At 43.6% G+C, this 12,728-nt stretch overlaps 2 protein-coding genes across 4 annotated transcripts; one reads left to right on the forward strand and one right to left on the reverse strand.

Annotated features, from left to right (window-relative positions):
- Positions 1 to 803: 803 nt before the first annotated feature.
- LOC123447003 (uncharacterized N-acetyltransferase YoaA-like) lies at positions 804 to 1,690 on the forward strand. The gene has a single exon (XM_045123557.1). The coding sequence runs from the start codon at positions 976 to 978 to the stop codon at positions 1,573 to 1,575; it is 600 nt and encodes a 199-aa protein (XP_044979492.1). The 5' UTR covers positions 804 to 975; the 3' UTR covers positions 1,576 to 1,690.
- A 968-nt stretch (positions 1,691 to 2,658) lies between these two features.
- LOC123447002 (FCS-Like Zinc finger 8) lies at positions 2,659 to 6,137 on the reverse strand. 3 transcript variants are annotated; one of them, XM_045123555.1, is made up of 3 exons: positions 5,621 to 6,132; positions 4,691 to 5,517; positions 2,659 to 2,973 (listed from the first exon to the last, which is right to left on the reverse strand). In XM_045123555.1, the coding sequence occupies exons 2-3, from the start codon at positions 5,485 to 5,487 to the stop codon at positions 2,895 to 2,897; spliced, it is 876 nt and encodes a 291-aa protein (XP_044979490.1). In that variant the 5' UTR covers positions 5,488 to 5,517; positions 5,621 to 6,132; the 3' UTR covers positions 2,659 to 2,894. The 3 variants fall into 3 exon arrangements, with proteins under 3 accessions (XP_044979490.1, XP_044979489.1, XP_044979491.1); XM_045123556.1 differs by lacking the exon at positions 2,659 to 2,973 and adding an exon at positions 4,262 to 4,537 and having other exon boundaries at positions 5,621 to 6,137; XM_045123554.1 differs by lacking the exon at positions 5,621 to 6,132 and having other exon boundaries at positions 4,691 to 5,562.
- Positions 6,138 to 12,728: the final 6,591 nt, after the last annotated feature.

Raw genomic sequence — 12,728 nt, forward strand, 5'->3', positions numbered from 1 at the left:
CTTGTCAGTTTTAGTTGAATTTGAGTTTGGTGACCATTTTTCAAACATTCTAAAAACGAAAAACAAAAATTAACAAGAACAAAAAGGAGAGAAAAAAAGGGCATCTCGTCCTACATACAGAACAAGAACAAAAATAAACACTTTCTGTATTTTCTCCGTGCAGGACGGGGAATATCAGGTCTCGTGAGGAATCAGAGATGGACCGTTCGCTGTGGGTCAACACATGAAATTCGACCAAGACTCGAAGGGAAATCGATTGAATTCACAGTTTAGAATTCTAACTTTTTGGCATGAGATATGTGCAATGATCGGTGTCTTGTAGTTGAAACTCAAATAAAATGTTAAAATCCTTCCATGTTTTCGGAATCTTGTGAGTTTTAGTTGAATTTGAGTTTGGTGACCATTTTTCAAACATTCTAAAAACGAAAAACAAAAATTAACAAGAACAAAAAGGAGAGAAAAAAGGGCATCTCGTCCTACATACAGAACAAGAACAAAAATAAACACTTTCTGTATTTTCTCCGTGCAGGACGGGGAATATCAGGTCTCGTGAGGAATCAGAGATGGATCGTTCGCTGCGGGTCAACACATGAAATTCAACCAAGACTCGAAGGGAAATCGATTGAATTCACAGTTTAGAATTCTAACCTTTTTGGCATGAGATATGTGCAATGACCGGTGTCTTGTAGTTAGGAGGCTCATATTTTAACTTAGATGTGCAATGACCGGTGTCTTGTACCTTAGATGTTGTACGCCATGTATGGCTATCTAAACCGAGACGGAGGAGTAGAACTTTGTATTAAAACCAGTTTGTTTTATCCGGTCAAGATCTCTAATAATCATGCTTAAATCTATTTATAAAACTACAATACTCTGACAGTCAACTGAAAACCGCAGCCACAGTAGCTTCTTTGTCCGGTCAAGATCGCCGGCTCATCCAGCCACACACGCATAAATAATAGAGGCATACGAACCATGGAGCGCCAGCGACGGGAGCCGGCGCCGGAGACGGAGGTGACCCTGAGGGAGTTCACCGAGGCCGACGCGGAGGCGCTCTTCGCGTGGGCGTCGGACCCGCGGGTGGTCCTCTTCCAGCGCCGCGAGGCCTACGCGCGCGTCGACGAGGCCCGCCGCTACATCCTCGACCACGTCCTCCCGCACCCGTGGTACCGCGCCATCTGCCTCGGCACCGGCGAGGACGCCGTGGCGGTGGGCTCCATCTCCGTCAAGCCATGCCGCCCCTCGGCAATGGCGGGGGAGGAGGAGGAGGAGCGCGCGCCGAGGGCGTCCCTGGGCTACCGCGTCGCGCACGGCCACTGGGGCCGCGGCATCGCGACGCGCGCGGTGGTGATGGCCGCGGCGGCGGCGTTCGCGGAGTGGCCGTGGCTGCTGCGGCTGGAGGCGGTGGCCGACGTGGAGAACCCGGCGTCGCAGCGCGTGCTGGAGAAGGCCGGGTTCGTCAGGGAGGGCGTGCTCCGGCGCTACGTCGTCCTCAAGGGCACGCCCAGGGACATGGTCATGTTCAGCCTCGTCGCCGCCTCGGACTCGCCAGAGGGCCATGCCCATGAGCTCTAGCTCGAATGCTGTAGAAGGAACTCGTAGCCTTGTATCTTTATTTTTTACTCCTTGTTCCTTTTATTTGTACTATTTGTTTCAAATTAATATATGGCTGCATGCATTTATTGATCCAGAGGCCGGGACGAAGCCTTCTTTAAAAAAGAAAATATGTAGCTCCATTGTTACTTGCTTTGTTTGTCAAGGAATTCCATCAGCAGAGAGACTTGGTTGGGGATACTACCGTGGGTTTCGCTCCAACCATGAGGGTTCATGCTTCAAAGTCCATAATCTAGGTTCGATAAACATAACAAAAAAATGGGAAGCCACTGGACGCTAGCTAGCATGTCAACAATCAGATGCAGTGACCTGACCTACCTGCAGGTTAGCAAACCTATAATTCAGGGGTCAAAAGGCGAGGTTAATTAGTCCCTTGCCCACGATCCCTCTCGGATTAGTTTATGTGCAGCAGTACCAGCACCAATAATGCAGTAGCAGCAACCAAAAGACAAAGAAATGATCGATACCCAACAGGCAGCAGCAGTACAAGCACAACTCACTCATGAATGATGGCATGTCAGTCATAATCCATAATCATGTTGGTCCATCAGCGCACCCACCGATTTTTCTTCTTCTTTTACACAAACAGCGTGATGATTAGGAGCAGTTGAGCTCTCATTATGCTTATGCGGCCGCTGATTTTTAGTACCAGTGATTGCCTCATACAACGCACCCCCACCCAAACCCCCTTTTTCAAGGTGGCTACTTTTGTCCCCTTGATCGCTGAAAGAGGTGCAGTTTGATTTCGGTTCCATCTTCTCTTTTGATGAATTGGCAAGCAAAGTGTTCGATGGTGATTACAAAAACCATGAAATTTGATTATTGATATAACCGCTGGTGCTCTGTTTCGATCGAGTTCGAGTGCAACTGTTAAATGCATTGGCACAAAATGTGGCGCATTTTGCTGCTTTCTCAAAATTCCAATAGTTTAATCTTCAGAGTAAATTCTGGCCAAAATGGCTTATCTAGCGAAAATTTAACTTGGAGCATCAAATTTCAGTTAACTGCCACGCCACATGAACAAGTAGCCCACAGGACATCAAATATCCAACAGCGCAACCTCTTGCGCAAAAGTGGGCAGAAGGTCTTTTAATCCACGGCAAAAAGACTAGAATCGTTCCGTCCTCCATGACCAAAAATCATCATCCAGTCTTGCAAAGTCGACAAGAAACTAGAAATGGGAAATAAATCTCATCTCGGTTATTCAGGGCCACCATATGCCTTTCTCCACCACTGAAACTCTCCTGTGAAATACACCATCCCTCCCCTCGTTCAGCTAGCTAGCGCAGGTTGTCCACCGCCTCTTCGAAAAGCATTTCCCGGTACCGGCACTCGTCGCCGCAGAATGCTTTGCCGTCCCTGAAGAAAGAAAGAAGAAAGAAAGAAAAAGGACCAATTATATCACGGGAATGTGCCAATAATGCCCAACTGATGAGTTGTTAAAAGAAAAAGCAGAGAGCTTTTGGGGGCAATTGATGTTCATGCTACGCACAGGCACAAATAAAACTGCTCTGATCGAGAAGATAGCATCTGAAATCGTGAGGCCGGCTAAAAGTTTTTGAGCACATATCCAGGTTTGATGAGTTTATCACTTGAATCAATGGACCGTCCAGCAAAACAAGGGGAAGCAAGAACAAAGCCATGGCACAGATCCCTTTCCTATCGAACCAAACTCAACTCGGTATAATCTTTCGGCATAAGGCTGTCAAGCTAGCAATTAGATACTATGCGATTCTCTTTATTTTTTGTATTTTGCGATGACGGATGATAGCTGGTCCGGGTCATGGTCAGGAGTAGGGTTGGGACATGGACCTGGTTTAGCATCTAGCAACATCATCAATTAGGATGGATGCCGAAATAGTTTAATACCTAGGAATTAGTTGTTAACATAATCCCCCAGGGGACCCAACATTAGGATAATGAGCTTCTTTTGCATAGTTTTCTATGCGAAAGCGATGCGGAAGGAAACATTTTATTTTGTTCGCACCAAACAAGGCCTACTCCACTAAATAAGCTCCAAACAAGGCATAGTATATAACTCCCATAATCTTGATGAGTATGTATACTGAAGATGTACTACTATCTTTATACTGCTACTAACAATCAGCGAGTTCAAATGGCTGTGTGCATCGCTTGATGCAGAGGCAGGGGGTATTCCTCCTTTTCGAAAACAATAAGCAATGAGCGAGTTGATTATTACATGGATAAAACTCGCAATGATGAAGCACTCCATGCCAAATTGCAGTAGATAAAAACCGAGAACTTTGTGCCAATGCACAATTTTATCCCTCCCATGCCTTGTATATTTTGTATTTGCGACGACGATGATAGCTGGTTCGGGTCATGGTCAGGAGTAGGCTTGGGACTTGGACCTGGTTTAGGATGCCAAATTAGTTTATCCCTAGCTAGGAAGCTGTTAACATAATTCCCCAGGGCCCCAACAGTAGGATAATCAACTTCTTTTGCATAGTTTTCTACGCAAAAGCGATGTGGAATCAAAACAACTCCCTTAGTTTACAAGGACATATTTTGTTCCCACCAAACAATGCCTGCTAATTAAGCTCCAATAATGAAGAAGAATCAGACATATCCATCTACTGAAGATATATTGGCATATAAAACTGCCATGATCTTGATGAAGTATATATACTGCAGATATATTTTGTTGATACTGCTATGTGTCAACAATCAGCGAGCTGATGATGATTACATAGATAAAACTTGCAATGATGAAGCACACCATGTCAAATAACAGCAAATAAAAGCTGAGAAGTTGATGTCAGTGCACAATTTTATCCCTCCCCTGCCTTCTATCTACTCTGCATCTGATGCATACTACTAGTTGTGACAGCATATTCAGAAATTGCATTCTGCTCCATGATGTGAATGCACATTTTGTATGTAAATCTTGTTGTTTCAGTACCTGCAGTGTGAGTTTATATCTAGCAGATCATGCATGTTGTCAAAATTCATGTCTCCAAGCTTTGAGATCATCTTATATTTAGCATGAACAGACACTCATATATAAGCAATCAGCAGAAATAGCCACATCAATCCAGTGTAAAAAAAAACTCACCGGTGGAAGGTATCATTGGCATGCCCTGCAAGTTGCCTGTGGCATGCATGGCAAGAGCCCAAGAAACCGCTGGCCGGCACCGGCACCGCGTCGCCGGCGGTGTCCACCTTGTCCATGAGCACATCCCCGCAGCTCTCGACTATGCAGTCGTCGAAGATGTGCATGGTCCTCGGGTTGGGGCCGCGGGAGATGACGCACGTGTAGTCCTCCGACATGGCCATTTCCCCCGGGGCGACGCCGCCGGCGAACACCCGGGCGGAGGGCGAGCTCACCACCTCCGGCAAGAACCTCCTGGCCGGGGATAGCACGGCCAGCTGCGCGTCCCGGTTCTTGACGCCGAACTCTATCGGGGAGGACACCAGCTCCACGGCCCTGCCGGAGGGGACCTGGATCCTGAGCTGCGACCCGAACACCACCTTCCGGCCGCCGGCCTTGGCGTCGCCGTGCTCCCGGAGCACGTCGGCGAGGCCGCCGACGCTGGCCGGCTCCGGACCCAGAGTAGCTGTCTCCATCTGAGCCTTCCTGAGGCTTCTCTCGGACAGGAACGGCGGCAGGGCGGAGCAGCAGAACTGCTTGGTCTCGAGAATGGAGGTGGGGCTCATGGAGGAGGAGGGCCCCTGCTCCGCGCCGTCCAAGAAACCGGCCTGCAGGAGCGCCATGTACGGCCTCGGGGAAGCGAGCGCAGGAGCCGGCGCGGAAGAAGAAGACTGAGCAGCGGCGGCGGCGGCGAGGGGCTCAGGCTGAGGGATCAGGCCTCCGCCTCCGCCGCCTGCTCTCCTCGATCTGTTGCGCAGCATCGCGTCGGCCGGCCGGACGAAACGGAATACCTGTGCGGCAGGCAGGCCATGACCAACCATGAAAAAGACGGCAACTGCCGCCGCAAGCTTTTGTTCCGTAGCTTTAAAGAATAATCAGAGGCCAAAAGCTCACCAGAAAGCAACGTTCTCGGACGGACGGACGGACAGGTCGAACCGGAACTACCCCAACAATGGCTGCCGCCGCCTCCAACGCATTCGCCTCGATCCAGATTCTGTCAGGAGCCACGCACAGTCCCGCTCTCCCTCCGAGCAAGCCAAGCAGGGAATCGGACGGGGCGCGAGGTGGAACGCGGAAGACGAAGACGGCGGTTGTGGGCAAGGAAATGCCGAGGCAGGTAGCCGCCGCCGGCGAGGAGCAGGGGAGGAAAACCACAAGAGAAACAATCACACGGCGAGCTCGAGCAGAGGAGACGCCAAAGTCCCGCCCCGGATGAACAGTTATCCGCCGGGAAAACCGCCGGAAAGCCGTCGGGCTTGGCTTGCGGGTCGTGGGTAGTGGGTCTGCGTATTTATACAGGTGGTGGGGAGCGCGGAGTCTCCCGATCCATTGTCGCGGGGAAATGGCAGCTCGATCCTCCCACGGCCACGGCCGAAGGGGGGCATGGAAAAGAAGGTGATGGCATTATTATTTGGAGGAAATAAAATCGTCGGGCAGGGACAGGGACCTATGCCCGTAGCTCGGAGAACAATAATTGATCATCTTTTTTTTCTCGTGCGTTGCAATGTGTAAAAAAGGAATTCTTTTTTATATCTAGCTTAATGAATTTATTTAAAACAATGCTTAATATTGAATAATGGAAAAATCTATTCCGCAGTGTGCGCATCACTGCCTTCCGATGCGGCGGCTCTTCGCTCACGTTTAATTTTTTTCTTCTTTTTTTGGAGCACACTTAATTTCTTGGCGCGTGATTAGGTTGTGTAACTTTTTTGTCTCAGGAAATAGCACAGTGCTACAGTGCGGCCAAGTCCTTTTCTTTGTCATGCATCCATACAATGATGTCATCAAATTCGTTTTAAAATGATTGAAATTCAAAAACTTTTATCTCTTAAACCGTTAATTCGATTGATGATCTATTTTCGTCATTGACTTTGTTTCGATGAAATCTTCAAAACTATATCCCATGTCGATATGTTTTGACAACTTTTTTTTTGCTCGTACTTACCATATTTGTTGTACTTACTTGTCATATTAGTAAGTATTTTCTTGTCTGATAAAAAATAACTTAATCGCCATATTTTTTAGAAACTGCATATAAATATGATATCTGGACATAATCAAATTGGCAAGCACAACCAACTTTTTTTAGGCGATTACGTGCAAAAATATGATAACTCAACATATTTTAAACAGGTGACAACAAAAAGTTTGTTTTGGTAATTGTTTGTAAATATAACAACTCGGCATAGTTAAAACTAAGAAGCACACAAAATATTTTTTGGCAAAGTTGTATGTAAATATGACAAGTTGGCACATTTAAATTGGCAAACACAACCTACTACATGCTTTTTATATCATGTATTATGAAAACTAATACAAGGCTTTGTACAAAACAATATTAAAAAGTGACAATCAAGTTATTTTTTTAGACAAGTAAGTGGTTAATAATATGGCAAGTGAGTCAAAAAATGTGGCAAGTATGAACGAAAAAAATAGTTGACGGAACATGTCGATATGGGATCTAGTTTCGAAGAACTCGTCGCGAGAAAGTCAATGGTGAAAACGGATCATCGATTGAATTAACGGTTTTGTAGATAAAACTTTTTGAATTTCAAACATCAAAGGGAATCTTGCATATGGCAGTAGTCTGTTGGAGCCGCCGCACGGCAAGGATTTGGTGCGGTGCCGCTCCCTAGTCCGGTCCTTGAATAATTCATGTTATGTAGTTCTGAAGCAAAGCATGTCCATACTTTCACCGGACGCCTGCCAAGGAGCGTTTCTTGTTTTTTTTTCTTCTCCATGAAAAGGTGGAAATGAAACATACAACTACTTGAAGTGACGAATCCTCATGGTGCAAATAATATTTCTACTTCTTACATAGTAAAATCATTGTATTTCTTCAACATGAAACTATATAATAATATTTCTATTTCTACTTCTGTATAGTAAAAAATCATTGTATTTGTTACTGTTTCCTTTTCTTCTCAGGATGTGAGTCTGTGCGTTTAAGAATGTGAATCCTTACTGAGATGCTGAAGCCAACATTGGAAAATTCTATTCTAATAGAAATATGTGCTGGCAGTGTCACTCATAATTTAATTCACCTGAATTTAACTCTCATGGAAAATAAACTGAGCCAGAGTTTGTGTGTAAAGCAACGGATAAAATTAGGTCATTTGCAAGTCGTATAAACATAAAGATAGATCCACTGCACACAAGCAGGTTGAAGCCAATTGATTTTAGACTTTGATCCATGCCATCCAATTCTGAAATCATTGACTTTGTTCCTATTATTTCAGAAGATAATTGGGCTGCAGTTGGGATTTGACCCCTTGACCATCAACATGTAAAATTGCTGCGCTAACAACATGGATGTGGACTTTGTCCCAGAATAGGCTTCTACGCTTTATAAAGAAAACCTACCGTGCTCTTCTTCTCCAGTGAGGAAACCGCGGAGCTCGGATATGATGCCGGCTGGCAAACACGGCGGCGACTACGGCTAAAATATAGCGACGGGCATGCGGATTCTAGCATGGATGCATGGCAGCGAGTGGCTGTGGCAAGGGCGCGAGCAAAGTGTTCGGGTGCGCAGGAACTCTAGGTCGAGCAGGAGCTCGTCTCGGGCACGCGGCAGCGAAGCACGACGAGGCGACGGCTGCTGCAGAAGCAGAGCAACGGCAGGCGTGCGGAAATAGTTAAGGGTGCGGTGTCGAGGCAGAGTCACGCCCAACCTTCATGGCAACCGCCGCCCCCACGGAGTCACTCGTCTCCGCAATCTCTTCAGAATCGCGAGATCCACCTGCCTCCGCTTCATTCTGGTGCCGGTCCTCGCGAGCCCTCCCTTCCTACATTGACCCTAGCCACCATGGACTGTTGTTGCGTCCGCGTCGACAGCGGGCGAGGCGAGCGCCCGCATCCGACGCATACGGCCCGGATTATGCTAGGGATGGCCGGGGATAGAGGACGCTGGGAGATGGGATCCGGGAGGGGGGAGGTGGGCGGCGTGCTGCGGCGCACTAAGGCGGGGCGTGGAGGTGGAGACAGGATTAGGAGTGTCGTGCGGGTGTGTTTTCATTCGCGCGTACCGGTTCGGTTGACTTATTTGAAGGACTGCGGGTTTATTAACAAAAAATGGAAGGGCCTTTTTGCAAAAATGCCATGACGGACCCTATTTGCTTTATTATTTTTGCTAGATTAAAATTTGTTTTCGTTGTGTGCTAGATCATGGTTAATAGGAGAGCCAACACCTGGCTATATGATGCTGCCATGACATATATAGTTATCACTTGCAGTCATTCATATGATAAGTTTAGTTATAAAGATGTTATTATTTTTTTCATCCTTTCTTCGTCTCTTTTTTCATATTTATTGCATTTGTTTAGAAATACGCATATAGCTAGGCTTTTGCACAAGAACCTATTTTCATCTTTTTTTCATGTTTCTTTTTTCCGCATAGACAAAAGTGTCAAAAATATCATGTAAACGGGCTATAGGCCAACTGTTATACTCCCTCCGTTTCAGTTTATAAGTCCGGCACGTGTATCTAGGTCGTCAATTTAACCAACTTAATAAGAGGCATATATTAGAAAAATTATATCATTAGAAACTTTAGATGTTGTATTTTCTAATGATATAAATTTTTTTTGTTAAACAATATATTTTATATAAGTCAAATTGACGATCTAGTTACACGTGCACGTCTTATAAACTGTGATGGAGGAAGTACTTGCTCTCACTGCTATTGATGTGATATTTGATGACGGAAGTGCAGTGTCTTAACTCGAGGAGGAGTACTGCAGTTGACTTAATTGCACCTGTAAAAAATATTTGGGTTCTTAGTTGTGGTCATGGTAGTGATCATGACCATGTTATCTTCGTTTGACATGTTTATGTGTGTGTGTGGAAGTTGTTCATGTGTACGACAGGGTAGATATGCGTTTCTTTATGGTCCCATTTTAGACCTAAATTCCAAAGAATTTTGTATTTAGCCTAACTTGTAAAAAAATTGACTAAAGACCAGGGTCTATTTTCTAATGACCGAACCGAACGAGAAGCACCACTTATCCTCATTTCCTCACCCCTAGAGAATGGTCAACATTTTTCGTACGTTTTCCATATCAATATTTTTCCTTGACAAGCCTACATCATGTGCCCACTAGCTTCATTCTAGTTTGTTTCTTTTTGTACACATAAAGCATGTGTAGAGGAAATTACCTCTCTATACTCCCTCAAAGTCATGGTTGTTTTGAAATTGCACCGCTATAGGTACATGTTTCCCTACAAGTTAAATTGGTGTCGTCGAGTTTTAGAATTGCCATGTTTTCTGTGATGGCAAGTTCATATGCCTTCCGATGACAAATCTGCCACAGTTTTGCTTAGGACACAACAAATTTCACTTAATTGCCATGCGTCCAGTACGAATATTTCAACAATTGCCATGATCATAGTAGTTGCCATCTGAAACTTTTTTTTATACAAACACAAACATTTGCCATGTTCAGTGTGATTATTTTTTGCCAATTGACATGGCAAACAAATTGCACATTGACATGGTAATATTTAGAAAAGTTTTTACTCAAACTTGACGTATTTGGATTTTTTTCCTTAATTATTTTTTTGCACAGCACACATGGCAATTTCATAAATTTATTTTATCCCCACAAATGGCGGTCTTTTTTAGATAAATTTGCAATATCACATGGAAAATTCATGATTTTTTTCTTTCTAAATCATAGCAGTTGTTTTTTAAAACATTATATTGTCACATTGAAAATTTTGGAACTGTTTTTCTAATCATGGCAATTTTTACAAACATTTCTTCTTTTTGTAACATGGTAAGAATTTCTTGTTTTCTAAAACATGGCAACTTTACAACCTCTTAGAAGATATCCACATGCCGAGTTTAGTACTTTAGCTCTACAAAACCATGGCAACTTTTGGTGGATATATGTAGTGATCACACAACAATTTAAGGAAACTTTGATTTTCTAAATCAAGGGATTGAAAAAATAATTGTTTCTACTTTCTCACATGGCAAATATATTTTATTTACCATGAATTATTTTTTATTTTATATACCATGACAATTGTACCCTGGCTTTTTAGCTGATCTTACCATGAAAAAAATTCAAACGTACCATGACAAATTTATTCACGCCTATATTTTTGCAATGGCAAACTTGGTTTGTGACAACAATTTTGTTGTACATAACATGTGTACCTCGACATTTCTTGTTTTGCATCTAAAAATGTAGGTAAATTTGTGTTTGCCGCATTTTTGGCAAAATTTATCAATTGACATCACATTTGCAATAAACTTTTTTGCCATGTAGCTACTACAATTTTTATGGATATTTTTACATGTCAAAATATTTTTTCCTACATTTTTCTGACGTATAGTATCTATTTTCTAAAAGTTGGCATACACTTCTTCATACCCTTTTTTCGCCATGAATCAGACAACATCTTTTTATACTTTTTCTGTCATTCTATATAGGGTTATATATAATTTTTAGCCACAGACCATGGCAAATTTGTTATGTGCTTCTGTTTGCCATGGAGCATGGCAAATTTCCTGATGTGTTTCCATATGACTTATGCGTACTAGCATATGCCTACATTTTTTATACCAAAATGGTAAACTATATACATTTTCAGATGATAACTTAATATGCGTATTTAGTATTTACAATGACAATTTTAAGAAAATCTCTATATCATGAGATTTTTTGTAGGGAATATCTTTGTTCTACTCGTCTATCCATTATGATTTTTTTATTACTATCATGGCAACTAAAAAAAAATAGTTTGTGATTTTATAGACAATTAGTAAATTCATGCTATATATCATGATAAATCAATTTTTCTATGGCAACCATTTATGCTTACTTTGTCATTTTCTTGTTTATATATGTCTGAATCTCATTTTGCTAATATTTCTTATGTGCTTTGCATGTGCAAGCTTATAAGTTAGAAGAAAAAAAAACACTTTTGTCGCATTGTGCAACCATTTGACTACGTAACTAAACATAAAAAAACAATTATTTTTCCATTCACGATTATATTTTTTATTCATCTTTTAGCCTTGTTCATTCATGTATGTGTATTATCAGATAGAATATAGAATGAAAAAACAATAAAGAGAACCAGACACCATTGGTTGGATAGACCGGAATGGTGGCTGTGGTAGACCAAGGGGATCGTTCTTTTCCTGTCAATCGTGTTTGGAAACCTAGCCGTCAGGAGGGGCCAACCTTCCAGCGTCGTTCTCCGGCAGCTCTCCTCTGCCGACGACCTCGATCGTCGCTGGTGAAGTGGGTCGTCGGATCCATGCGCCTGGACAATTTTAGTCCAAACTAGCTTATTATTTTAGTTTGTTCATCGTCTTGGCATCGGTGGCGATGATGACGACGTTGAATAAAGTTCCAGTAGATCGTACTTTGGAAAGGCAATCGGTCCTATGATTGGGGATGGATCTGGAATCCAGTCTGTGCAAGCAAGGATGGTGCGGCAACGACAACATCCTTGTGATGGACATGTATCGTTGGGCTCCGTCATTGCGATAGTGTTTGCTCCAGCGCCGACGGGGAGCTTGGGAGGTAGTTCAGGAGCAGATACAGATTATGATCTGCATTGACGACATCTGAAAGATGGTGGATCGTGTGCTGGGTTTGTGGTACGTGGATGGCAGGTATGGACGTATGGTATCCTCCTCCGACGTCTTAAAGCATCTCTAGCGGACCCCGTATAAATCCAACCCGCAAAAGTCGTTTACAGTTCGCGAAAAAAGGATTTTGCGGACCGGCGCGGGCGCGGACAGAGTCACACCCCGTAGAACGGACCCATAAAAAAGGATATTCGCTGAAGATGCTTTTTTATGGATCGGCAATGCGGGGTCTGCTCGAGCGCCACCACGTCGACCCACAAATCAAAGACCCCGTAAATCAGTATTACTAATGTGCAATATAAGTAAAATATTAATATTACAATATAATCATCCAAAGTACAATAATTATTCAAATCACCGTAGCAAACTAAATAACTGAATACAAAACTTGTCTCA

The sequence above is a fragment of the Hordeum vulgare genome, chromosome 4H (assembly GCF_904849725.1).
Source record: "Hordeum vulgare subsp. vulgare chromosome 4H, MorexV3_pseudomolecules_assembly, whole genome shotgun sequence".
Classification (NCBI taxonomy): Eukaryota; Viridiplantae; Streptophyta; class Magnoliopsida; order Poales; family Poaceae; genus Hordeum; species Hordeum vulgare.

What these genes read in the sequence shown, in the direction of transcription:
- LOC123447003 (XM_045123557.1), top strand. Translation starts at nt 976, where the DNA reads ATGGAGCGCCAGCGACGGGAGCCGGCGCCGGAGACGGAGGTGACCCTG.
- LOC123447002 (XM_045123554.1), bottom strand. Translation starts at nt 5,547, where the DNA reads ATGGTTGGTCATGGCCTGCCTGCCGCACAGGTATTCCGTTTCGTCCGG. An exon ending in GCCAATGATACCTTCCACCG is followed by an intron (nt 2,974 to 4,690) that starts GTGAGTTTTTTT and finishes TTCTTTCTTCAG; the next exon opens with GGACGGCAAAGCATTCTGCG.